Here is a 24,686-nt window from a genome sequence, read left to right as displayed (position 1 = left end):
TCCGGCATGGACTAGCTTTTTAGTTATTTTTGTTCTTAGACATTCTTAGTTTAGTAATTTGAGATAGATGTTCTTGTGATGATGACTTCCAGATTTTGGGGAATTAATAGATGTTGATTTGTGTTATTTAATGAGTTTAAGTCTTCCGCATTATTTTCTGTTGATATATGTTAAAATGATAAGGGTTAGATTGGTTGGTTCGCTCACATAGGAGGGAAATTGTGGGTGCCAGTCGCGGCCCCGGTTTTGGGTCGTGACAAAAATCCAACCAAACCAATCAATACGTAGTCCAACCACTAACAAATTGAACAAAAGAAGATAATATTTTCGATTTTCTATGCATAAAAAATAAAAATGTCTTATAAAAATAATATAAACCCAAACATGAAATTTGTAAAAGTTGACGAAAACTAAATATCCCTCCTGTTTTCTTCACCCCATAATAAATATCATTTTAATTTTTTCCACGTCTAATTAAAAAAAATTGAAAAATTGACCAAACATTTTAAATTACTCTTGTTTATTAGATGTTTCTTGAAAAATGAACATGTTACGTTACGAATTCACTGTTCATATTTTGACTGTAGTAGTAAATTCATTTTACCTTCAAAATAACTCCCCTATCATGATACTTAGCTTTGTTTCTACGTAATTTTCTTATATGAAATCTTAATTGTTAAACTGATAATCAAATCGATAGTGCTCAATAATCGATATAGCGAAATTTTAATAATTTTATAATTTTGAATGTCTAGAAACCAATAAATATATATAAAGAATAAACTTCAAAGATCCAACCAAATCGATCAATGCATAGTCTTAACACTCATAAATTGAATAACAGAAGATAATCTTTTCAATTTTCTATGTGTAAAAAACAAAAATGTTTTACAAATTAAAAATAACATAAACCAAAAAACAAAATTTGTAAAAGTTGACGAATGCTAAATATCCCTCCTATTTTCTTCATTCCATAATAAATATCATTTTAGTTTTTTTCATAAATTATTAAAAAAATTAAAAATTTGACCAATCAATTATTAAACTACTCCTCTTTATTAAATGTTTCTTGAAAAATAAACACATTACATTACAAATTCACTGTTCATATTTTGACTGTAGTAGTAGTAAATCCATTTTACCTTCAAAACAACTCCCCTATATCTTGATACTTAGTTTTGTTTCTAAGTAATTTTTTTTTATATGAAATCTTAATTGTTAAATTGATAATCAAATTAATAATGCTCAATAACTGATGTAACGAAATCTTAATAATTTTATAACATTTTGAATGTGTACAAACCAATAAATATAAACGATAAACTTCATAATCCAACCAAATCGATCAATACATACTCCTACCACTCATAAATTGAACAAAAGAATGATCTTTTCGATTTTTAATATGTAAAAATAAAAATGTCTTAGAAAAATAATATGAACCCCAAAATGAAATTTGCAAAAGTGGATTAAAACTAAATATCCCTCCTGTTTTTTCATCCCTAATAAATATCATTTTGGTTTTTCCCATGAATTATTTTTAAAAAATGAAAAATTTGACCAATCATTTATTAAACTGCTCCCGTTTATTAGATGTTTCTTGAAAATGAACACGTTACGTTACGAATTCACTATTCATATTTTGACTGTAATAGTAAATTTATTGTACCATCAAAACGACTCCCCTATCTTGATATTACTTTATTTTTAAGTAATTTTTATTTAAAATTTTAATTGTTGAATTGATAATCAAATCGAAATCTAATGATTTTATAACGTTTTATATGCCTACAAATTAATAAATATAAATGATAAACTTCAAAAAAATCCAACCAAATCAATTAATCAATACATAGTTCTACCACTCACAAAATTAAATAAAAAAATGATCTTTTTAATTTTCTCTGTGTAAAAACAAAAATGTCTTATAATAAAAAATAATATAAACTCAAAAATAAAATTTGTAAAAATTGACCAACACTAAATATCCCTCATATTTTCTCTGTCTCATGATAAATGTGGTTTGGATTTTTTCTATGACTTATTATTAAATTTAACCAATCATTTATTAAACTATTCCTGTTTACTAAATATTTCTTGAAAAAATAACACATTACGTTACGAATCCACTTTAGACTGTACTAGTAAATTCATTTTACCTTCAAAACAACTCCCCCATCTTCATACTTGGCTTCCTCACTACCATTTGTATCCTTCACCATTCTCATGCGATCTCTTCTAAGCTTTATCAAAATCATCAAATCTTCAGCAACTTACTATCTCCCTCTGTCGTCTCTCAGTTGAAATTTCAGTGAGAGGAGAAAGGCTAATGTTTCTAGGGTTTGATTTGAGCTATTTATGAGTTGATTCATAGTCCAAATCTGAGGAAACGAGCTCGTTTATGCTTGCGATGCAACAAGTAATCAGTTGAAAGGTGAGTTTTGGTAATTTTGCTTCAGTGTTAGTTCATTTTCTGTTTTTTTTTTGAAGTATTTTAATGTGTGGTGTGATTACCTGGTGTATTTGTAGTGTTCTAGATATGCGCGGAAATGGCTGTGTTTGTTGGAGTAATTTCGAAAATTGAAGTCTGAATTAGAGAACAGTAGGATTACTTTACTTTTTTTGTTTTGTTTTGCATGTAAGGAAGTGAAAATATTTAATATTTTGGAGTTAGAGTGATGTCTTTGAGAATAAAGGTTCCTATTCCAGTATGGATTGCACTAGATGAATTCTCCCATCAGTCTAAGCTAGTGTTGGCAGAGGTGCCTTGCATATATATGCTGGTGGCAGGTACTGGAGGTAGGACAGTATTGTTATTAGTTACTACCTTTGGTGGCATTTCTGAAGACAAAAAAGAAAAAAAAAACAAATATGAAAGAGTACTTAACCCGTTATGTCAGAAAACTTGGTCTTCCCTGCCCAAAGTTTTGGCATTTCTCAGTGTTGAAATACAAATATTGAAAATTTTATCTTGGAAATACTTGAATGATTTTTTTTGGGGTAAAATCTTATGTCTAATAATTGCATCAAAGTGTGTTTAGGTTGCAAGAGGGGGAGGGGCTGCTACCATCATCATTGGGCAGGGTAGGTCAAGTCAAGTTTATCTCATGAACTTTTTGTTGTGGGTGAGCTGGAAGTTCTTAAATCGACCACCGTAAGCGCTAAGGGTTTGCATTACTGGTTAATGAAGTAACTAATTATTTTATATTCATATTTCTTAGAATTTATCAAGTAATATGTGCTGCACCCATGCTCTAAAAAGGCTGAATGGTGCACGTGGTTGAATGGTGAAGTTATTTACCTAAAGAAGAGGATCAATTCCCACCAATCTCACAAACGAGGAATCAAAAGTTTACCCCCCCCCACACACACACACACCACAGAAACCCAAAAATACACTCATACATCTTTTTTCAAAATATTAAATTGTGATAAAAAATTCATCTAGCCCAATCAACAGGGAGGTTAGACAAGCCGTGCCTGCCTTGTTTTAGCTTTGCCAATTTAGAGTCTTAACAATGTGGGCACCTTTTGATTCTCCGTGGTATCCCTTGTCAATGAAGTAATTTAATTGGCTTTTCATGGTTGTATTAGGAAGGTGACTGCTCTTATTGACTGATTCTATCATTTATAACTGCTCTTTCGGTTTCTTACTAACTTGTTATGAGTCTCTATTTTGGAATGTCTTTGACTAAATAATATCTTCAACATCTTTTATTGAAAAAAATGTGAGACGATGACATACATGTAACGATAGATCACTTCTACTATCACTCCAGCTCTCACTGAGGTCATATTACTCTCTTTTCTGCTTCGCATATGTGTTGTCATTTAGTCAGTCTTGATTTTTTGAAAAATTGTTTTAGACTTTAGTGAGTTCTTTATTGGTTTCATATATCTTTTAGCACCAGAAAAGATGCCTTCATGGTGGGGAAAGTCAAAAGCGAAGAAGAAAGCGACCAAAGAGAGTTTTATTGATTCATTGCATCGTAAGTTTAAGAGTCCAGCTGAAGCTAAGTCTCCGAGTAAATCAGGTGGATCTCGAAGACACAACAATGAGATTGCTTCTGAGAAGGGTTCTCAGTCCCAAGCACAGTCAAGGTCATCATCACCTTCCAAGAATGTCTCCAGATGTCAAAGTTTTGCTGAAAAGGCTCTAGCCCAACCACTTCCGCTTCCAGGTTTGCCACCAGCAAGTGTAGTGCGGGCAGACTCTGGGATCAGTCAATCTGCAAAACCCAGAGTAGAGAAGGGATCAAAGTCGTCCCTGTTTCTGCCTCTCCCAAAGCCTGCATGCATCAGGCACAGACTGGACCCTGCAGATGCTGATGGAGAACTTGTCTTTGCATCAATTTCAAGTGAGTGCTCTGTTGAGAGTGATGATCCTACTGATTCACGCCAACGTAGTCCACTAGCATTTGATTATGAAACTGGTAACCGGACTCCCTTGGGTAGCCCTCCAAGGTATGCAAATGCTGAAGTTCACTTAAATGTGATGTATTCACAAATGGATTCTGTAACTGCTTAAGTATCTAATTGTTTTCCTAATTTGAAACAATTTATTTGTCTAACTTGTTTGCTTGCTTCTTTCTTTTGGTAACTACACCACCCTGGATGACATTATTTCTTTTCCTTTTTTGGTTTTGAAGATTGGCTGTTAAGGATCAATCTGCTGTTGGACAAATAAGCATAAAAGAGGCAACAGAACCAGTTAATCTTTCTCCCAGTGGACATGTTTCCTCTCGATCTCCTAAGCGACGACCACTAAATAGCCACTTGTCCAGTATACAAATTCCTTCTCATGGTACCCTTTGCAGTGTTCCTGATAGTTCTATATCAAGTCCTTCCAGAAATCCAATGAAAGCTGCTGGCTGTGAGCAAGTTAGTAGTTCTACTTTTTGGGCGGGAAAGACTTATCCAGATCTTCCTTTACTTGGATCTGGCCATTGTTCAAGCCCAGGGTCTGGTCAGAATTCTGGGCATAATTCCATGGGAGGAGATATGGTAGGACAACTGTTTTGGCAGCCTAGTCGAGGGAGCCCCGAGTACTCTCCAATTCCTAGTCCTAGAATGACAAGTCCTGGACCTAGCTCAAGAATTCACAGTGGTGCTGTCACACCTATTCATCCCAAGGCTGGAGGCGGAGCATCTGAATTGCAGACTAATTGGCCAGATGATGCAAAACCAGAAAGTCATCCTTTGCCCCGTCCCCCCTTAGCAATTTCCAACTCTTCACCTTTTTCTCATTCCAATTCAGTTGCAACATCTCCCTCAGTGCCACGAAGTCCTGGTAGGGCAGAGAATCTTTTTAGCCCGGGTTCTCGCTGGAAAAAAGGCAAGTTGCTTGGTAGAGGCACATTCGGGCACGTTTATGTTGGTTTTAATAGGTACATTAATACGATCGACACTTGATTTTCTTTTGTTTCCTATTTCATTGTGTTTGGCCTTTACAAATGAACAAGAAACTCAATCTTCATGTGTTGCCTCATGACATGTCAAAGATTGATTGCTGTGTCATGGTTTAATGCTTGGCCATCTTATCCCCAAAAAGGAAAATAATAATGCTTAGCTATGTGTGTGCTTACAGCGATAGTGGAGAAATGTGTGCAATGAAGGAGGTGACTCTATTTTCAGATGATGCAAAGTCAAAAGAAAGTGCAAAGCAGTTGACACAGGTATTACTACATAAGTAGCAGTCTGTTAGGTCTTATTTTCTTGGACTGCCTGGAGATTTATATTCCTAATGAGCTCATACTCAAGTATGCTCTTCTATTATTTATTTTGCAGGAGATTTCATTGTTGAGCCGATTAAGACATCCAAATATTGTCCAATATTATGGCTCAGAGATGGTTAGTTTTCAACAGTCTTGATTTCTAAATGTTTCAATTGAAAGTTTTTATTTTAATTTCTGGTGAGGGATATGCCATAGTGCCAACACTCTATTAACTCTATATTTTAACTTGTATTAGTACCCCGCAATGCCAGACAATATTAGCTCATCGTTTGTGTTGATATTCCAGTCCACTATACTCCTTTTAATATTATATAAGATTTTTTATTTTATTGTTCACATTTTCTCAATTGTCAAAATTTATCAGAAATGTTTTTATAGTATTTTCTTATTTTATTTTAAAATTAAGCAAAAGAATAAATATTCCCAGCTCATATTTGCCACCCTTGTTTTACTTTTTCCGGAGTATGATATTTTAATTGGTTTTCCTTGTTTGTAATTGTATCTTTGAAATAATGTCATACCTTAAATTAAATTATAGTTTTGAATTGTTCAAACTACCAAGTTACTGGTTTCAAAAAATGAATTCGTTCAAACTATAGTTTTTTAAATCAGAATAACTATTGATATTTCTCAATGATTGTTAATTACATTACATGCAACAAGGATTTAAAATTGTTTTCTCTTCTATTATCAATATAATATATAAAATTGTGTTTTAGTTTTAATTATCAAAACTATTTATATCAGAAAATTAATTGTATTTATAAATCTATTTACCTCTTTATACATTCTTTTCCCAACCATCTATATTTTAATTAGCTTTTACCATTTGATTTTATACCAAAAGGCAAAAGCCTACTCCTTTCATATTCAAGTCTTTCATCATCCTCATCACTATTCATTAATTTATCAGTATAACTAGTGATATTTTTCAATGATCGTTATTTTTGTACTACATGCAATAAGAATTTTAGATTTCTCCTGTTTATTATCAATGTAACATACAACTCTATTTTTTTTTATGTCTGTCCTTTTCCTTAAATCACCTTATGAGATTCTCCTCTTGATCAATATTTGGTGAGGGACGTGTCACAGTGCCAACACTGATAGTTATGTTAACGGGCTTCAAATTGTTCTAGAGTATTGATTTCTTATTCTATTTTGAACAACTAACTCCAAAGTATAGTTAGAAGGCTTCTCATGCGAGTTATACATGTTTCCATCCATCAATTCCCATAAACTATTTAGCTTGCTCTTCTGATTTGTTTTCCTCAATCAGGTTCCTGATAAACTATATATCTACTTGGAATATGTATCTGGTGGGTCCATTTATAAGCTTTTACAAGAATATGGTCCGTTTGGAGAAACAACAATCCGTAGTTACACTCAACAAATTTTATCGGGGCTTGCATATTTACATGCTAAAAACACTGTGCATAGGTAAACCTTTCTTTGGTTGTATTATTTTTGTGATATCACCCTTTCAACAATCTTGGCCAGTATACATTGAATCCCTGACAGCAGCTGCACTTTTGCAGAGATATTAAAGGGGCAAATATCCTTGTTGATCCAAATGGGCGTATAAAGCTGGCAGATTTCGGAATGGCCAAGCATGTAAGATTTAGCATAGGCTGTATAACTGCATTATTTAGGTGCCTTTTGGACATGTGATTTCAAATCATGATTCCAACTTTTCATTCAAATGTGCATTTGTTTATCCCTTTTTGAATGAAACTCCAACTTTAACTTGACATTCTAATTTCAAATCTCAAATTCACCTCAAAAGTAACTACCCAATCCTTCTTTACTAACCCATATTTATTAAAAATTCAATTATTATTCCACGTGTTCCAAACCCAAAAACAGCTCCTTCTCCGAACAGCCACACCTACTCAACCCATATTTGGGGAAATTCAATTGCTTTTTTTGTTTCTGTATTTCTGATTTATCCCACTAGGTCAGTCTGGTTGGTTCTTTGCACTAGTTTTGGTGTAGCAGCTATATTTTGATTCATCATATTTTTTCAAGGATTTCATAATTGGACCTTGAAGGATAGTTTCACAAATTTTGGGATTTTCATGTTTATGAGAGAAGTACAACTTTTAATATCCAATTAGCATGTCCAGACAAAATTTCAACTTCAAATACACCTCTACCCAAATCAATGATTTCAAATCATGATTTCAAGTTCATAGGCCATCCAAATGCCTATTTGGTAAGATGATGCCAATTGCTATGAAGATCGTAAATGGCAGGTCACATCTAATATTCTAACTCGAGACTAGCATTGTCGGAATGAATTAAAAAACTTTTGTAGTTTTTTTCTTTGGTGCCATTAAACTTATTCCCACTTTTGGAAAGATAAAGTACGAGTCGATCGATTTTTCATTAAGATTGCTTTGGTGTGATTATCTCCACCTGAAACTGTATAAGCCTTGCCATCAAAGTTGAGCTGTACTTTCATGGAGCTGGTTCTTTAATTGCTCAATTACAAATTTGCAGATTACAGGGCAATCTTGTCCACTATCCTTCAAAGGAAGCCCTTACTGGATGGCCCCTGAGGTTAGAATATGCTTTAGGAATGTAAATGTTTTGTGTGCACCTCTCTGTTAAAACTTATATAGTAACATGTAAAATCATCTCTTTACCATTGACTCAGGTAATAAAGCATACTAGTGGCTGCAACCTTGCTGTTGATGTATGGAGCCTTGGATGCACTGTCTTAGAAATGGCTACGTCAAAGCCTCCTTGGAGTCAGTATGAAGGAGTAAGTAATTTTGGCCTAGAGCAACTTAATTAAAGCATCACTTCTTCTTCTTTTATTACGCTGAACATTGTTGGAAGATGGGATTTTTTTCCTTGATAATATTTGGACTATCAAGTCTTACAACACCAGTTCATTCCCTTGACCTGTATTATGTGGTGTTTTGTATGATATGTCCACAGGTTGCTGCCATGTTTAAGATTGGGAATAGTAAAGAACTCCCAACAATACCGGAAGAGCTTTCAGATGAGGGAAAAGATTTTGTGAGGAAGTGTTTGCAGCGTGAGCCGCGAAATCGTCCTACTGCTGCTGAGCTATTGGAGCATCCTTTTGTAAAAGATGCTGCCCCTCTGGAAAAGCAAAATATGTTTCCTACATCTTTCGATCTTCCATGTGTTGCTGCAAGTGGGATAAAACTTCTGGTACGTTATCTGTTCATCGTGGTCTTTTTTCTTTTATAAGACATTGGGAAACTTCTGTTATGAAACATGGAAATACTTGTTGTATGATGCTTGGTGTAAATGGTTTTGTTGGTTTCTTCTTTTGTTCTAAAACCATAAAGAATTACTAATATAAGCAGTTCAGCAAAATAAACTGATTGATTATGCATTTTCGGTAGTGTCAGTGAGTCAGTCTTTCATCATTGAATTCTGCCGACATATTCTTATAAGTTCGTTCTTGATTCAGATTTGCATGTGTCGATGTTTGGCATTGATCTAGTAGTCTTTAATATATTCATATGGTAATCTATTCTTTTTAATTCTATTTATAATTCTAAGGTAATTTCATTAATAATGACGTACCAAGAAGGCATCTTAACATATTTAGTAAAGAATAATTCTTAAAATATGGTTTGCTTACTCTGGACTGATAGATGGTGTAACTTGGATGTTAGTTTTGTCAAGGTTTAGGATTATTTTCTCGTACAGTTCACATTTCCATGGTTGTGCTCCATGTTTTGTGAATATAGTTTCTGTATAGAAAAAGGTTTAGGATTGTACTCTTGCATGCTTATCTTGCTCTGTGGCAATTAGTAGGCTCTAGGGGTCATTATGGTTTATTTTTAGAAGTTAGGTCAATAAAGAAGCAAGGTTTTTAGGGACACTAACAATGTCTTCAATTCTTGGGGATTACTAAATAGTTTAATTATCTTTTAGGCTGGACAGCAAATCAGGAGGGGAAGTTCCAACTTGTTGACCAATTGGGTTCTCTGAGTTTAATTGTTTGCTGCTAATGCCTACATTTTAGTAAGATTAGTGACATGAGGAGTCTTTAGCTTCTTCACAAAAAAGAGAATAAGTTGTGTTGGTATATCAGCAAAACCAGAACCCCACCCCTAACTAAGAAAAGAAGTGACCATAGGAGAAATAGCCTAAGATGGTGATATTTAACATCTTCTTTCAGTTTTTTTTAAAGAAACAAATTATGACTTGAGCTGCTATTATAGACATCAAGCAACTGAGTCTAAGCATCCTGGTGCTGAATGTGCGAAATGAAGATGCATCTCCATGTCAAGTTGCTAATCATCATTAGATTTGATCTCAAAAGTGACCATATCTTCCTTTAAACAGGTAATAATTATTGGTCCCACATTAGAATAGTTTTAGAAATAGCAGATTGAAACCCTGTTAAAGAAGTACCACAAGACCCTTGATGTGTGAATGTGTGTAATTGTAATTGTCCAAGTGAACTTCTCAATTTACAGAATCAATCTTTATCACAAGAAAATAATAGGTTGACCTGGCATGGTTTCTTTATTTTGAAATTGTGTGCACTGGGTTGATGTTAATGATGTGTCAATTACAAATTTGATTTAGGGCGCTGGATCTGCAAGAAATTATCCTACCCCAGATTCGGAAAGGCTCGCTATCCACTCATCCAGAGCGTCAAAATCTAAATTTCACTGCAGGTCATCTTCTCTTGTTTACTTACTTTCAAATGTCCTCTGATTCGTTGTTGAGAAAATTTTAAAGAGGAAAGGAGTTCCCATTAGATTCATCTTAATATACTTAAAGAGTAAAAGAAAACTGCATCACATAGTATTCGTACTTCTGATTGTTGACTTGTTTTTCATTGTACAGTGATATCCACATTCCGAAGAACATATCTTGCCCCGTCTCCCCAATAGGTAGTCCTCTTCCAAGGTCGCCTCATAACCTAAATGGGAGGATGTCTCCCTCGCCTATATCCAGCCCTCTCAACACATCTGGCTCATCAACACCAATCTCTGGAGGGAATGGTGTTATCCCATTTCGTCACATTAATCAGTCAGTTTACTTGCAAGAGGCCAGAACAGTTCCAAATAGTCCCTATGTGAATGGCTCTTCTTACTGGGATCCTGATGTTTTACGAGGGTCACCATCTGGATCTCATGCTTTCCGAGAATTGGCGTCTGTTGAATATGATGCCCTGGGAAAGCAGTTTGGGAGGCTTGCGACAGGAGAACTTTGCAATGGGCAATCAGCCTTGGCCAATCGGGTGTCACAGCAACTTTTAAGGGATCATGTGAAATCAATTTCTCCGGTAGATCTAAACCCTTGTCCTCCCTTGGGAGGTCGCCCAGGTGGAACATAAGCTTCAAAAGTTTCATATGTAAATCTGCTTTCAGCTTTTAGCATGTTTGGAGGAAGCTGTTTTGTGAAACAAGGATCTCCGAAGAGAAGAGACTAGGAAATGTAGTGGCATCTTGGCAGAACTTCATTATCTATTGTCAGTTTGATCTACCTGATTTCTAACCCCCTGTTATTTGTTCATCTAGTTTCCAAAGATGAAGAGCACTTCCCCGTGAGAATATAGCATCTGTTGAAATTAAAGCGGCTTGTCCAAATACATCTTCCGATTGGACTTGAAAACTAACATGAGCCAAGAACTAATGATTCATTTGCTTTTGGAGGTTGGCTTTCAGTTATTCAGTGTATAGCTGATCCTTCATGAAGACATTAATGGCATCAAACTTGTATATTAATGATGTCCCATAGAAGATAGAAAAGAGTAAACCTGGAACTAAAGCAGAAAGAATCTCTTTTTCTTTTCTTTCCTTTCCCCTTTCGAAGCGGGGTTCCTGTATAGTAAACAAATGTACTGGAATATCCAGGTACTGTTGATTGAACAATCAGAGGGAGAACTGGGTTTCTGTATTCTGCTGCTTTAATGCTGTAGCTGATATATCTTAGTTATATAGATCTTGTTTTTGATGCTCAAGCATTTATCTCCTATCTACTTGCTTCTAATTTTCAATCCCCTACTAAAGTATATGTGGAAGATCACATCCAGTAGTGTTTTACACATTGCTGGATTCAAGAAGGGCCTGGTTCACTTTTGTTTTTATTGCTTTTTTATATCCACACTATTAAATTTGTGGCTTAAAAGGCAATGTATCGAACGTTACAGGATGGAAAAATACTGGAGGCGATCTCCACTTAGTTCTTTGTATGTCTCCAAATGGACTTGTAACTATTTTGATCAACAAGAAGTTGGCCATTTTAAAGTTTGGTAGGAATGCTAATACAATGTTTTGGAAGAAAACATATTTTACTGCTATATTAATGTACAACTTAGCATTGAATTGTCCATCCATTACCATCCTTGGGCTAATCGTTGGACTGAATTTAGAGGAATTAAGAGACTTTTGGTCCAAAATGGCACTATGTAACGTCATTGCATGTGTAACAAGCTTGGTTCTGAATCAAATACTTACCAACAATCACCTAATCAACTGAACTATTAAGATTCACGTTTGAATAGGTTTCACAAAATTAACAAATGGAGAATTTATAAGTTGCATGAAGAAATTGAATGTCATAGTGGTGAACTCATAAGATAAAATAGTGCAGACATAATAGTATCAACTGAATCATATAATGCATGTCAACACTTATAGAAAATTTATTACTATGTCATAACATGCTTCCTTGCCAATGTGTGATAATTACGTAACACATTTTCATAAAAGAAACAACTTAATATCATATTATTTCATATATTAATGATAAATCTTCAATTATTATTATAACAGAAAACAACTGCTAATATTTAAGATTCTCACTATATACTACAATATTTTTTCATGCTTTTCATAATTTTTACACTACTTACCACACAAAAAGAGAAACATAACTATTTATAAGTATGAACTACTTTGATAGATAAATGTCAAGAAATTGAATAGTAATTGAGATGTAGTGGGTAATTAATTAGGAGGTCATAATGTGGAAAATGTGTTACAATGATTATATGAGTTACATTACGTTTGGATCATTATATTGTATTGTATCGTTATTATACTTATAATGGTTGTTTTGATCGTTACTTAAAATGTATTATATTATATCGTTAAATTTTATTGTTACGTAACAATAAAAACTCCTATTTTATGGAACAACAAATATGGTGTATTCCCATTGTTAATTAATTTCTTTTTCCAATTATATATTTACATAATATTTCAAAATACTATTTTACCCTTTATCTTCATTCTTTAAATCTAGTCAAACCTCCTACCCTAGAATAATTAGAATATTTTTGTAAATTTATAAATTATAATATAGTACGATATGATCAAATCAAACAATTAAAGTGTTATTAAACAACAACAAACAATACAGTCTAGCCAAACATTGTATCTACCATACAATAAAGTACAATAGAGTACAATACAATGGATAGCAATGATCCAAACAAAGATGTTTCTCTATTATGCCTACTAACTGTGGTTCACTTAATATTTTAATTCAATATTAAAATACACCCAAACACTAACATTGTCCCCCTCTATTTGAAAGGTCGCTATTTAGTTGGGGGAGAATATTATGCATAATGAAGATGTTTCATAATATATATATTGAGCGCATTAAAATCTGATAAGATATATAATATTACAAATTAAATGTATTTAAATAATTTACTCTCAAACTAATAAGATCGGAAAAGGTAAAAAAGATACCCTTAAACTATTCGAAATAGCTCACATTAACTCCTAAATTATATTTCAGCTCAAAGTTATCCTTCCCGTAAAACTATTGGGTCGAAATTGTCCTTCTTATTGACGGAAGTTGTTAAATGTCATGTGGATGTCACATTGCACGCCAATAGGATTCCACTGCCACATAGACTAAAAGGAAAAGGGTCAAAATACCCTTAAACTATCGGGAATAGATCATATCTACTCTTAAATTATATTTCAATTCAAATCTACCCTTTCTGTCAAACTATTCGGTCAAAAGTATTGGAAAAACGCGGATAAACACAAAATATATATGGTAAAAGTAATGAAAATAAAATGGGAAAATAACGACAACAAAAAATTTACGTGGAAACCCTTCTCAATAAGGGAAAAACCATGGGCCAAGAGGAGCAACTGATATCACTATAGTAAGAAATTTTACACAGTGTAGTCACGAATACAATACTCAAAGAACTACTATACACTCAAAAGGAACAACACTCTTTTGGTTTCCACCTTACTAAAATATCGCTAACACTCTATTTTTCATCACTGACTATTTTTCTTGTATAGTCTATGGAAGACCTCACTTTGCTCTCAAATTGGTTTTTTCTCTCTAACTTGGTGTGTTCTACAAATGAGCAAGAATGCTCTATTTATAGAAGGATAAAACCATGCCTATGTCACTAATGACATAGGTAAATATAGCAAAGTAAAAAATGGTCGCAAATCTTACCAATTTGCCAACCACTAAATCTTTATTTTCAACTCCAATTACTATTACTTTCTAACAATTGTTTGTAGCAATTGAATAGCTAAAGTTTATCAATAAATGGGATGGATTCAACAAATCTCCCCCTCCAGTCCCATTTACTGGAAGAAGTTATCTTCATCTTCTTTAGAGAGAGCTCATTACCCACAAGTTCTTTGCATAACTCGAACTTGTCTTTCGGTATCGTCTTGATCAACATATCTATAGGATTTTCACTTGTGTGGATCTTTTTGATGTGAAATGATTCACTCTCTACTTCCTCATGAATCTAATGATATCTGATGTCGATGTGTTTTGTTCTTGCATGATACATGGAGTTCTTACTCAAGTCTATTGCACTCTGACTGTCACAATAGACAATATACTCCATCTTATTCAAACCAAGTTCTTGAAGAAATTGCTTGAGCCATATCATCTCCTTGTCGGCTTCAGTAGCCGCAATATACTCAGCTTCAGTTGTAGGTAGTGCAATACACTCTGCAACTTCGACTGCCATGAAATAGCTCCCCCTGAAAAAGTAAACAAATATCCAGTAGTGGATTTTCTGTTATCAAGGTCACCTTCCATATCAGAATTTGTATAGCCTTTCAAGATTGGATTTGAACTCCAAAACACAAGCATTCATTTGAGCTTCCTCTAAGATACCTGAGTATCCACTTCACAGCTTCCCAATGCTCTTTTCCTGGATTGTCGAGAAATTTGCTGACAACACCAACTGCGTGAGCAATATCAGGTCTAGTACATACCATTGCATACATTAGACTTCCAACGACGGAGTAAAATGGAACTTTGACCTTGTTCTCTTTTCCTCCCTGGCTGTAGGACACATCTTCTTGCTCAACTTCATATGACCAGCAAGAGGTATACTAACAGGCTTAGCATTCTTCATATTGAAGCGCTCTAGTACACGTTCAATGTACTTCTTCTAGGACAAATAAATTTTTCTTTATCTCTGAGATGAGTAATTCTCATGCCCAAAATTTGTTTGGCATGGCCCAAGTCTTTCATAGAAAAAGGCTTACACAAGTCTTTCTTCAGCTCGTCAATCTTGGAAGTATTCTTACCCACAATCAACATATCATCCACATAAAGCAAAAGGATGATAAAATCATTGTCAGAAAATTTTTGTACAAATACACAATGATCTTGAGAAGTCTTCTTATAGCCTTGCTCCTCCATAACAGATTCAAACTTCTTGTACCACTGTCTAGGATCTTGCTTTAGGCCATATAGACTCTTTCTAAGTTTGCACACAAAATTTTCTTTACCATCCACTTTGAAGCCTTTAGGTTGAACTATATAAATCTCTTCTTCTAGATCACCGTGAACGAAAGTTATCTTCACATCCATCTGCTCAATCTCTAAATTAAGACTAGCAGACAAACCTAGAACTGCGTGAATCGAGGACATTTTCACAACAGGAGAAAATATTTCGTCAAAGTCAATACGCTTCCTTTGACCAAATCCCTTAACAACCAATCTAGCTTTGTACCTGGGCTTCAAGTTGTGTTCTTCAACTTTAACTTTGAACACCCACTTGTTCTTCAAAGCTCTCATGCCCTTAGGCAATTTTACCAACTCATAAGTGTGGTTCTCATGTAGAGACTCCATCTCATCTTGCATGGCTTCAATCCATTGATCCTTGTGCTCATCTTCCATGGCCTCCTCATAACATTCAGGTTCTCCCCCGTCAGTGAGCAACACATACTCATTGGGTGAATAACGAAAGGAAGGAAATCGTTGTCTTGTGGACCTCCAAAGCGGAATATTTGATTCGTCCACAACTTCATGAGCAACAGGATCATCAATAACAATATAATTGTTATTATCAACATCAACATGTTGATTCGATACATAATTATGGGCGTCACCATAATTATCAAGCCCAACAACATCATGCAAACTTGTGTGAGGAACATCATCATGATGAACTATACCATCAAAAATCTGAAGATTCTACCTTCTCCGCTTTGTCAATATCTTCAATTGTTTGATTCTCCATGAAAATAATATCAGGACTTCTCACAAGTTTATTTTCAATTGGATCATATAGCCTGTAACCAAATTCATCTAGGCCATATCCAATGAAGATGCATTGCCTTGTCTTGACATCTAACTTTGACCTCTCATCTTTTGGCACATGTACAGAAGCTTTGCAACCAAATGCTCTCAAATGGTCGTAGAAAACATCCTTTCCATACCAAACACTATTTGGTACATCACTTTGCAAAGCAAGAATAGGAGATAGATTAATAACATGTACAACGGTCAATAAAGCCTCACCCCAAAATGAGTTCGGCAACTTTGCTTTAGAAAGCAAATATCTAACTCTTTCCATCAAGGTCCTGTTTAATTCTCTCAGCCAAACCATTAAGCTGAGGAGTCTTGGGAAGAGTCTTCTGGTGTCTAATACCTTGATGCTTGCAGTATTCGTCAAATGGTACACAATATTCACCACCATTTTCAGTACGAATACGTTTCAGTTTCTTTCCAGTTTCTCTTTCAACTGAAGCCTGAAACTGCTTGAAGACAGCTAACACTTGGTCTTTAGTCTTCAAGACATAGACCCAAAGTTTTCTCGAGCAATCATCAATGAAAGTGACAAACTAGAGTGCACCACCCAATGTCTTTGTCTTCATTGGACCACATAAATCAGAGTGCACCAACTCAAGCAACTCTGTCTTCTCGAAGGAGGGTAGGACTTAAAGGAAACTCTATTTTGTTTACCAGCCAAGCAGTGCTCACACTATTCTAATTTACCACTTTTGAAATTTGACAAAAACTTCTTCTTGGCTAGAACATTAAGTCCTTTCTCGCTAATGTGGCTAAGTATCTTGTGCCATAACGTTGAAGATCTATCACTCTCAACCGCATTCACTATATCAACACAAGCAGATGTCATAGTCCAGCATAGACCACGACATTTGTCACCACGAGCCACAACCAAGGAACCCTTAATGAGCTACCATTTTCCATCACCGTTGGTACTAACATATCCTTCATCATCTAAAACACCAATAGAAATTTGGTGCAGACGAACATCAGGAGCATGTTTCACATTGTTCAAAACTAGTTTAGTTCTAACACTAGTTTCCAAACAAATTGTACCGATACCAACCACCCTAGAAATAGTCTCATTACCCATACTTAAGGTTCCAAAATCACCAGGAGTATAGGAAGAGAAAAAATCCTTCCTTGATGTCACATGAGATGCGACACCAGTGTCCACAACCCAGCTTGACTCATCACAAGCAATATTTATCATGTTTGCATCAAGAACGGTAACAAGATCTTTGGTGGTGACGGTGGTTAGACAATTTTCATTGCCATCTTCTTTGGTTTCCTCTTTGTTTTTGTTCTCCCTCTTCAACTTCCTGCAGAACTTCTTTGTGTGCCTTTTCATGCCACAATTATAGCACTCAATATCCTTAAGTCTGCCTCTGGATTTGCTCCTATTTTGTTCTCTATACTGAGAACCACGAGTTTTGTTTATCCCCCTGGGGCAAGTTATCAGGACATCTGACGAAGAAGAACCTTGAGTTTTTCTTCTCATCTCTTCGTTCAAGACACTACTCTTGGCGGAATTCATAGAGATCACACCATTCGGAGCAGAATTTGACAATAAAGTTCTAAATATTTCCCAAGAGTCTGGTAGGGAACCAAGTAGAAGCAAGCCTTGAATTTCTTCATCAAATTTGATGCCCCTAGCAGAAAACTGATTCATGATCCTCTGAAAATTATTCAGGTGGTTTGTCATCGGAGAACCATCATGATACTTTAAACTCAACATCAGCTTTATTAAGAAAATTTTGTTGTTGCCAGTCTTTAAAGCATACAAACTTTTAAGATGCTCCCATAGGGTTCGAGCATGTATCTCCCCAGAAATATCGTTCAACACATTGTAGTCAATTCATTGCCTAATGAATTCACAAACCTGTCTGTGCAACAGATTCCACTCTTCATCTGTTTTATATCAGGCTTTACAATGGTAAATACTGGTTTGTAAAAATTCTTAACATAAAGCAGATGTTCCATTTTTCCCTTCCAAATGGCATAATTAACACCATTCAAAGTAACCATTCTACTTGTGTTGGCTTCCATTATTTTTCCCAAAAAATATAGTTATCGCAAGTCAAAGTAAATCTTTTTTGATGTGGAAGTTCAGACTGTGCTGCAATCACAGAGCATACTCAGATAAAACATTTGCTATGAACCAGTTTGTTAGGATAACGCGGATAAACACAAAAATTATATGGTAAAAGTAATGGAAATAAAATGGGAAAATAACGACACCAAGAAATTTACGTGGAAACCCTTCTCAATAAGGGAATAACCACGGGCCAAGAGGAGCAACTGATATCACTATAGTAAGAAATTTTACACAGTGTAGTCACGAAAACAATACTCAAAGTGACTACTATACACTCAAAAGGAACAACACTCTTTTGGTTTCCACCTTACTAAAATATCGCTAACACTCTATTTTTCATCACTGACTATTTTTCTTGTATAGTCTATGGAATACCTCACTTTGCTCTCAAAATGGTTTTTTCTCTCTAACTTGGTGTGTTCTACAAATGAGCAAGAATGTTCTATTTATAGAAGGATAAAATCATGCCTATGTCACTAATGACATAGGTAAATATAGCAAAGTCAAAAATGGTTGCAAATCTTACCAATTTGCCAACCACTAAATCTTTTATTTTCAACTCCAATTACTATTTAACAATTGCTTGTAGCAATTGAATAGCTAAAGTTGACCAAAAAATGGGATGGATTCAACAAAAAGTGTCCTTCTTATTAACGAATGTTGTTGAATGCCACATGGATGCCACATTACACACCAATAGGAAACTACAGTCACATAGACTAAATCCCTAAATCTTAATTACTCCTTTTTCCCCTCATTTCATTATTTTCAAGAAATGATTTCACCGCTTCTCCCTCATTTTGCGGCTAGGGCTTCACAGTTTTCTTCGTCGTTGGGTTTCAAAGTGGATATTCGTGGTTGTACGTTAGTAAATCTCTTTTCTTATTTTATTATGTGAATATACACATTGAAATTCATTCCTGAAGAAAGTTATGAAACCCTAGCTGCGGATTAAGGGCAAAGTTGTGAAATCCTAACTATCATGCTTTGAAATCGTAAACATAAAAAAATAACAAAAAAAATTCTAACCTACAACCATGAAAATCCACTTTGAAACTCAACCTCGAAAAAACCTATGAAACCCTAGCCGCAAAATAAGGGGAAAGTTGTGAAATCCTAACTATCATGCTTTGAAATAGTAAATATCATAAAATAAGAAAAAAAATTACTAATATACAACCAGGAATATCCACTTTTAAATCCAGCCAAGAAGAAAACTGTAAAACCCTAGCCGCGAAATGAGGGAGAAAGGGTGAAATCGTTTCCGAAAAGTAATGAAACGAGGGGGGGGAGGGGCAGGGGAGTAATTAGGATTTAGAGATTTAGTCTATGTGGCAGTGGATAACCTATTGACATGCAATGTGACATTTACATGACATTTAACAAATTTTGTTAATAAGAAGGGTACTTGTTGATCCAATAGTTTGACGGAAAAAGTAATATTTAGCCAAAATATAGTTTAAGAGTATATATAAGTTTAAGTAAGTTCTCCGGTATCAACGAAGAAAAAAAAAATTCTTTTTCTCTTGTCTGTGAAATGTGAATATTGTAGTACTTTGGTGGACCACCATTGAATTTAGTCATGAAAAAGAAAAGACAATCTAAGATGACACTTGGCAGTGAAAAGAACAACAAAAATTTAGGATAACACTAGAGCCATAAATGACCATTTCTTCAAACTATATACTCTGCAAATTGTGACAGTTACCTATATATTTTTTTTCTGTAGGAATAAATATACAAATAAATTTTATTCAAGGAAACTAGCTAATTAAAAAAGTTGTCCTGATTATCAAATCATAACTGAGAAATATATATATATATATATATATATATATATATTATATATCGATGAGTATATATTATATTATTATTATGAAGTATTTTTCATAGTTTAAACCGTTTTATATATTATTAAGATTTATATCAATAATTTTAAGAGTTATAAAATTAACTTATGAAATATTTTTTTAAAATAAATTACTCAATTATTCTCCCTCTATATAATTGAAAGAACTGCAAACATGAAAAACATTATACGTAAACAAATCTTATATAAAAGATACATATCATATAAATTATTCTGTAAAATCTAACATAACTATTAATAAAATGCATAATTATTTAAAAACTCAAAATTTAAATATCATTTAGATATGAGTATTAGATAATAATTCTTCTCATTTATCAAAGATGTGATAAGTAACGATACTCATACCTATAATAATGAAAAATTACAAATAGAATCTAATTGAAATACCAGATGAAAAAAAAAAGATTGATATTTTCTGAGTAGCACGTGGGAATTGGGGATTCACGTGCGAAGAACACAATTTACCAGAAATATAGAATTACCATATCGGAAATGTAGAAAGCCTGTAAAAAGCAATCAAATTTTCCATTTCTTCCCCCTTTCTTCTCACCTGCAAAAAACAAAACAAAAAAAAAGAACACAAAACCCTAATTCTCCCTCCATTTTTTCTTCTTATCTGTTTACGACCTCCAATCTGTGGCCCAATTGTTGTTACGTCAGGTATGTCAATCTGTTCATTTCTAGTTTTATTTTTATGCCTTTTAATTTCCTAAGTAATTAGCTGATAAACACTTGTTATAGCTAAAAAGATTGGATTTTTATTGTTTTTTTTCAATTGTAAGCAATGTTTTTTTATAGATATTTTTTTCAATTGAATGAATAGCCATTTCTCTAAATGGAAAGATATGGTTCATTTTCATTTCATGTTTTTTTTGGAATAAAACAACTCTAAATAGATATTTTTTTTTTTTGATAAAGTTAATGTTTTTTTGAGCGAAATGGATATTGGGGATTCATATAGCAGGGATGGTAATTGGGTTGGGACTTTATTCTAGGTTTGTTATACACTAGTATTTAGAAATGACGGCTAGGAGTAGGTGGATGATGTTGCCAGAAGAGCTGCAATTCAATGGGTGAGCGTTCACAGGACTTTCTGTAGCTTCTGTGCAATTCTGAGATAGTAGGATCTCGACTGTGAATCCATTTCATATATGAGCTGTAGAAGGATATGACGACGGGAAAGTTCATCTACTTAATATGCTTAATAGTAATTGCTTGTCCTATAATCCTGGCTGGTTTAGTTTCCTCTATTTGTTTTATGTTAAGCAAAAAATATAAAAAATTCCTAGCCGGTGTAGTTGTTTACTTTTTTTGACAAAGGTAACAGTTTTGTGTATTAATCTTCAGCACTAAAGGTTGGGATCCCAAATTTACATCAAGGAGCTACTTACAATTGAGTATACTCAAAAAAAACTAAACTAGATCCTACTTCTTCATACAAAGAATCTAGGATTTAGTTGTCTTCCTTAAAACTTAAACTTTGTTTCTTCGATTTGATTACTCTTCTAATTGGTATGAATAAGCTATGTGGATCTTTGGTTTAGTAGATACAAATCATATGGATCTTGACTTTAGAATTTCAAAGAAAGAACATTTGAATTCCTTTAATTTCTATCAAAATCTCGGGAAGCTTGGTTTTTGTGACTATGCTTTGAGTGGCTTCTCCAATGTTCCGTGGGAGGATTCGAAACAACCAAAGTAATCATAGATAAATTGCACAAGAGGGGAATGAAAAAGTAAATTGCACTTTGTTAATTGATTTCTAAGTGATGCAGATATGAAAGACAGCTAGCTAGATGAAAATAACAGGATGTTTTTTTATGAATGATTTTCACTGTCTTTGCCTTTCTTTAGTCCTATAAATGAGCTCAGAAAATAGCCAGGTCTCTTCCAACTTCTACAGTTCCACTCATTGTAACTTTTTGCCTAAGAGAACTTATTGCCAACTATGATCTGAACACACACACGTATATATATTATTGATATGTATGTGTCTGCACATATTTATATTTGCATGCGTCCCAGTGGGAATTCGAGGTGTGTGCAAGATGACACCACTATTATCAATCAAAGTAAGAATATGAAAAGTATTTGCATGTTTCCTGCTGAGCTCAGTCACCTTAAAGAACTTGCGTACCAAAAAAGTATTTGCATGTTTCCTGCTGAGCTCAGTCACCTTAAAGAACTTGCGTACCAAAAACAAATGTTTCCTTCCCATGTGTGGAATTGAGGTGTGTAGTAGTTGTGTAATCATGGCATAAAGATTTTTAGAGATTGTACAGGATGGAGAATGTGTGCGAGATTTTGCCCATTCAAGTCTCCCTAAATTCCTTTTCAGTTATCTATGCCTCTAACGGCACGTAAGTAGATTGGGCAATGGGAGGATAGGCAGAATATATGAAATTTCCTTGTGGTTATATTAGGAAGATAGAATGAGAAGCAATTGATATTGGACAGCATTTTTAACTCCGAGAGGAGGGAATGGGGATAATATACCTACCATATGGCATGTGGAATGTTTGAAGAAATTCATGGTGGAAATAGCTTTTAATGACAAGAATTCATCTCTACTTCTGTTTTCCTAGTTCTCTTCAATGTTCTATTGTTTTGAAGATTCACAAAAGAGTGAATAGAGTGACTTATTCTCTTTTTTATATCATCCTTTAAAGCATTCTTGGTCACCCATTGCTTGCCTTTTGAGTTCTTAAAAATCTGTCGGGGTGTGTGCTTCTGTTAGAAAAATTTACATTGATTGCTGAAGTATGTAATCTTGGTCTTCCATGTTTTTCTTTGCACAGAGCTTCCAAATTGATGAGACCATCCTGTCGAAGATGCATTTTGTCTTGCTGGAATTTAGAGAGGGTTACTCTGTGAAGGGTTTGCGGTCTTTGTCTGACAAATGTCTTTTGAAGAGAAGAAAGTATAGCCTATTTTTACTCCATTAGCACTTCTATTGTTGAAGCTTATTTATCTATAGTTTGCAAAGGCCCATAAGCAATCTTGCCAGTTTGATCTCCTAGTGTTAAAAGGCCCTATGGCGGTCGTCAAACCAGAGGTATGTAATGAAGGAAACCAGAAGTTTTATATTCGAAGGTTATATGACTCTGTTACTATATTGATATAGAAGATAGACACGAAGTTTTTTGTCTTTTACCCCTTCAGGCTCTTTTTACCTGGTGCTCTCTTTTTCTGGATTATTAGGGTTGCATTTACTTGAGTCATGACTCATGAGTTACCTTGATTCAGGGAATAGTGTTGCTTTGTATTAGGATAATTTATTATTTTCATGAGCTTCAAAAACTAATATTTCTTCAAAAGGAATTGTATTTCTGAGTTAGTGATGTCATGTTGCTTTATGATTATCTATTGTTTTGTGAGCTTCAAAAACCAACATAGAATAATGCCCTTGAATGTTCTTCTTGACATTTCCAACTTGAAAGCCAATAATATTAAATGCTGTCACTATTGGTAAGATGATTATGATTACCTTTAGGTTTCTTTCTTTTGGTTGTAGTCTGAACGTTCTTGTTTGCTTGCATGAAATGCATAGGTGCATCAGCCATTTGCTCAATGACATTGTTTCTTAATTCTTCGGATATCAAATGTGTGTTGAATGACTTATGAATGGGCAAAATTCTTTTTGAATGGGAATATTAATAAGTGTCGAATGTGTTACAGTCCAAGGTGTGGGTATTAGGTCTTTAGTGCATTTCTGCCTATCATGAAAAAAGAAGATTAAGAGCTCTATAGTACATTTTTGTTGCTTTCCGTAATACTCTATTCAAAGTTGTTGCCATTTCGTGTTGTCTGCTTTTTCTTAATTGCTTGTGGTTCATTGATTAAGATGAAGTCCTACATTTGGCTCCAAACTGCTGATGGTTCAATCCAACAAGTAGAGGAAGAGGTTGCCATGTTTTGCCCAATGATATGCCGAGAAGTACTTCAAACTGGCATGGGATCGTCGAAAAATTATGCCATATCACTTCCTCAACGTGTCAATCCTGCTATTCTGGGATTAATACTGGAGTATTGTCAATTTCATCAAGTTCCTGGTCGTTCTAATAAGGTCAGTTCTTGGTTTCCTTTTTATAACAATGCAGTGCCCTCCTAAGGAAGGATTTTAGTTTGCCTGTGTCATGTGCATGGTTTTTTGCAACAGTATTTCTTTTTCGTTTTATTTTAGTGTAAAGGATGTCTTTAATGCACACAGGAGCGCAAGATTTTTGATGAGAAGTTCATCCGGTTAGATACTAAGAAGTTATGCGAGTTGACATCTGCTGCTGACAGCCTTCAACTGAGGCCTCTGGTTGACCTTACAAGTCGTGCGCTTGCTCGGATGATTGAAGGAAAAACTCCCGAGGAGATACGTGAAACTTTCCATTTGCCAGATGATTTAACAGAGGTCCAACTTCTGACAGAAATTATTTGTAGCCCCCCCCCCCCCCCCCCC

The 24,686-nt window shown here is 34.5% G+C and overlaps 2 protein-coding genes across 4 annotated transcripts in view; both read left to right on the top strand.

Annotated features, from left to right (window-relative positions):
- The first annotated feature begins 2,103 nt into the window (after positions 1-2,103).
- Positions 2,104-11,700, top strand: LOC107023656 (mitogen-activated protein kinase kinase kinase YODA-like). Of its 3 annotated transcripts, XR_001457219.2 has the most exons (13): positions 2,105-2,434; positions 3,906-4,464; positions 4,650-5,387; positions 5,588-5,675; positions 5,788-5,850; positions 7,015-7,175; positions 7,274-7,349; positions 8,238-8,297; positions 8,395-8,502; positions 8,682-8,921; positions 10,317-10,408; positions 10,581-11,174; positions 11,258-11,700. XR_001457219.2 is itself a non-coding variant. In XM_015224416.2 (12 exons), exons 2-12 carry the CDS (start codon positions 3,917-3,919, stop codon positions 11,071-11,073), a joined length of 2,667 nt encoding a protein of 888 aa, XP_015079902.1. In that variant the 5' UTR covers positions 2,104-2,434; positions 3,912-3,916; the 3' UTR covers positions 11,074-11,700. The 3 variants fall into 3 exon arrangements, 2 of the variants coding, with proteins under 2 accessions (XP_015079902.1, XP_015079901.1); XM_015224416.2 differs by having other exon boundaries at positions 2,104-2,434; positions 3,912-4,464; positions 10,581-11,700; XM_015224415.2 differs by having other exon boundaries at positions 10,581-11,700.
- Positions 11,701-20,724: 9,024 nt separating this feature from the next.
- LOC107021132 (SKP1-like protein 21) overlaps positions 20,725-24,686 on the top strand; it is a 9,166-nt gene continuing 5,204 nt past the window's right edge. Inside the window, exons 1-4 of the mRNA XM_015221733.2 lie at positions 20,725-20,896; positions 23,035-23,291; positions 24,081-24,302; positions 24,447-24,638. Coding sequence (XP_015077219.1) covers positions 23,271-23,291; positions 24,081-24,302; positions 24,447-24,638 — 435 coding nt within the window. The 5' untranslated portion in view covers positions 20,725-20,896; positions 23,035-23,270. The remainder of the gene's footprint in view (positions 20,897-23,034; positions 23,292-24,080; positions 24,303-24,446; positions 24,639-24,686) is intronic.

This window comes from Solanum pennellii, chromosome 6, assembly GCF_001406875.1.
Source record: "Solanum pennellii chromosome 6, SPENNV200".
Classification (NCBI taxonomy): Eukaryota; Viridiplantae; Streptophyta; class Magnoliopsida; order Solanales; family Solanaceae; genus Solanum; species Solanum pennellii.
The sequence above is the reverse complement of the archived record's forward strand: the minus strand, read 5'-3'. Positions and strand labels throughout refer to the sequence as shown.

Excerpts from the sequence above, each read along its gene's own strand:
- LOC107023656 (XM_015224416.2), top strand. The coding sequence starts at position 3,917 with ATGCCTTCATGGTGGGGAAAGTCAAAAGCGAAGAAGAAAGCGACCAAA. Across the intron at positions 5,851-7,014 it reads AATATTATGGCTCAGAGATG|GTTCCTGATAAACTATATAT; the intron begins GTTAGTTTTCAA and ends TTCCTCAATCAG. Across the intron at positions 7,350-8,237 it reads ATTTCGGAATGGCCAAGCAT|ATTACAGGGCAATCTTGTCC; the intron begins GTAAGATTTAGC and ends ACAAATTTGCAG.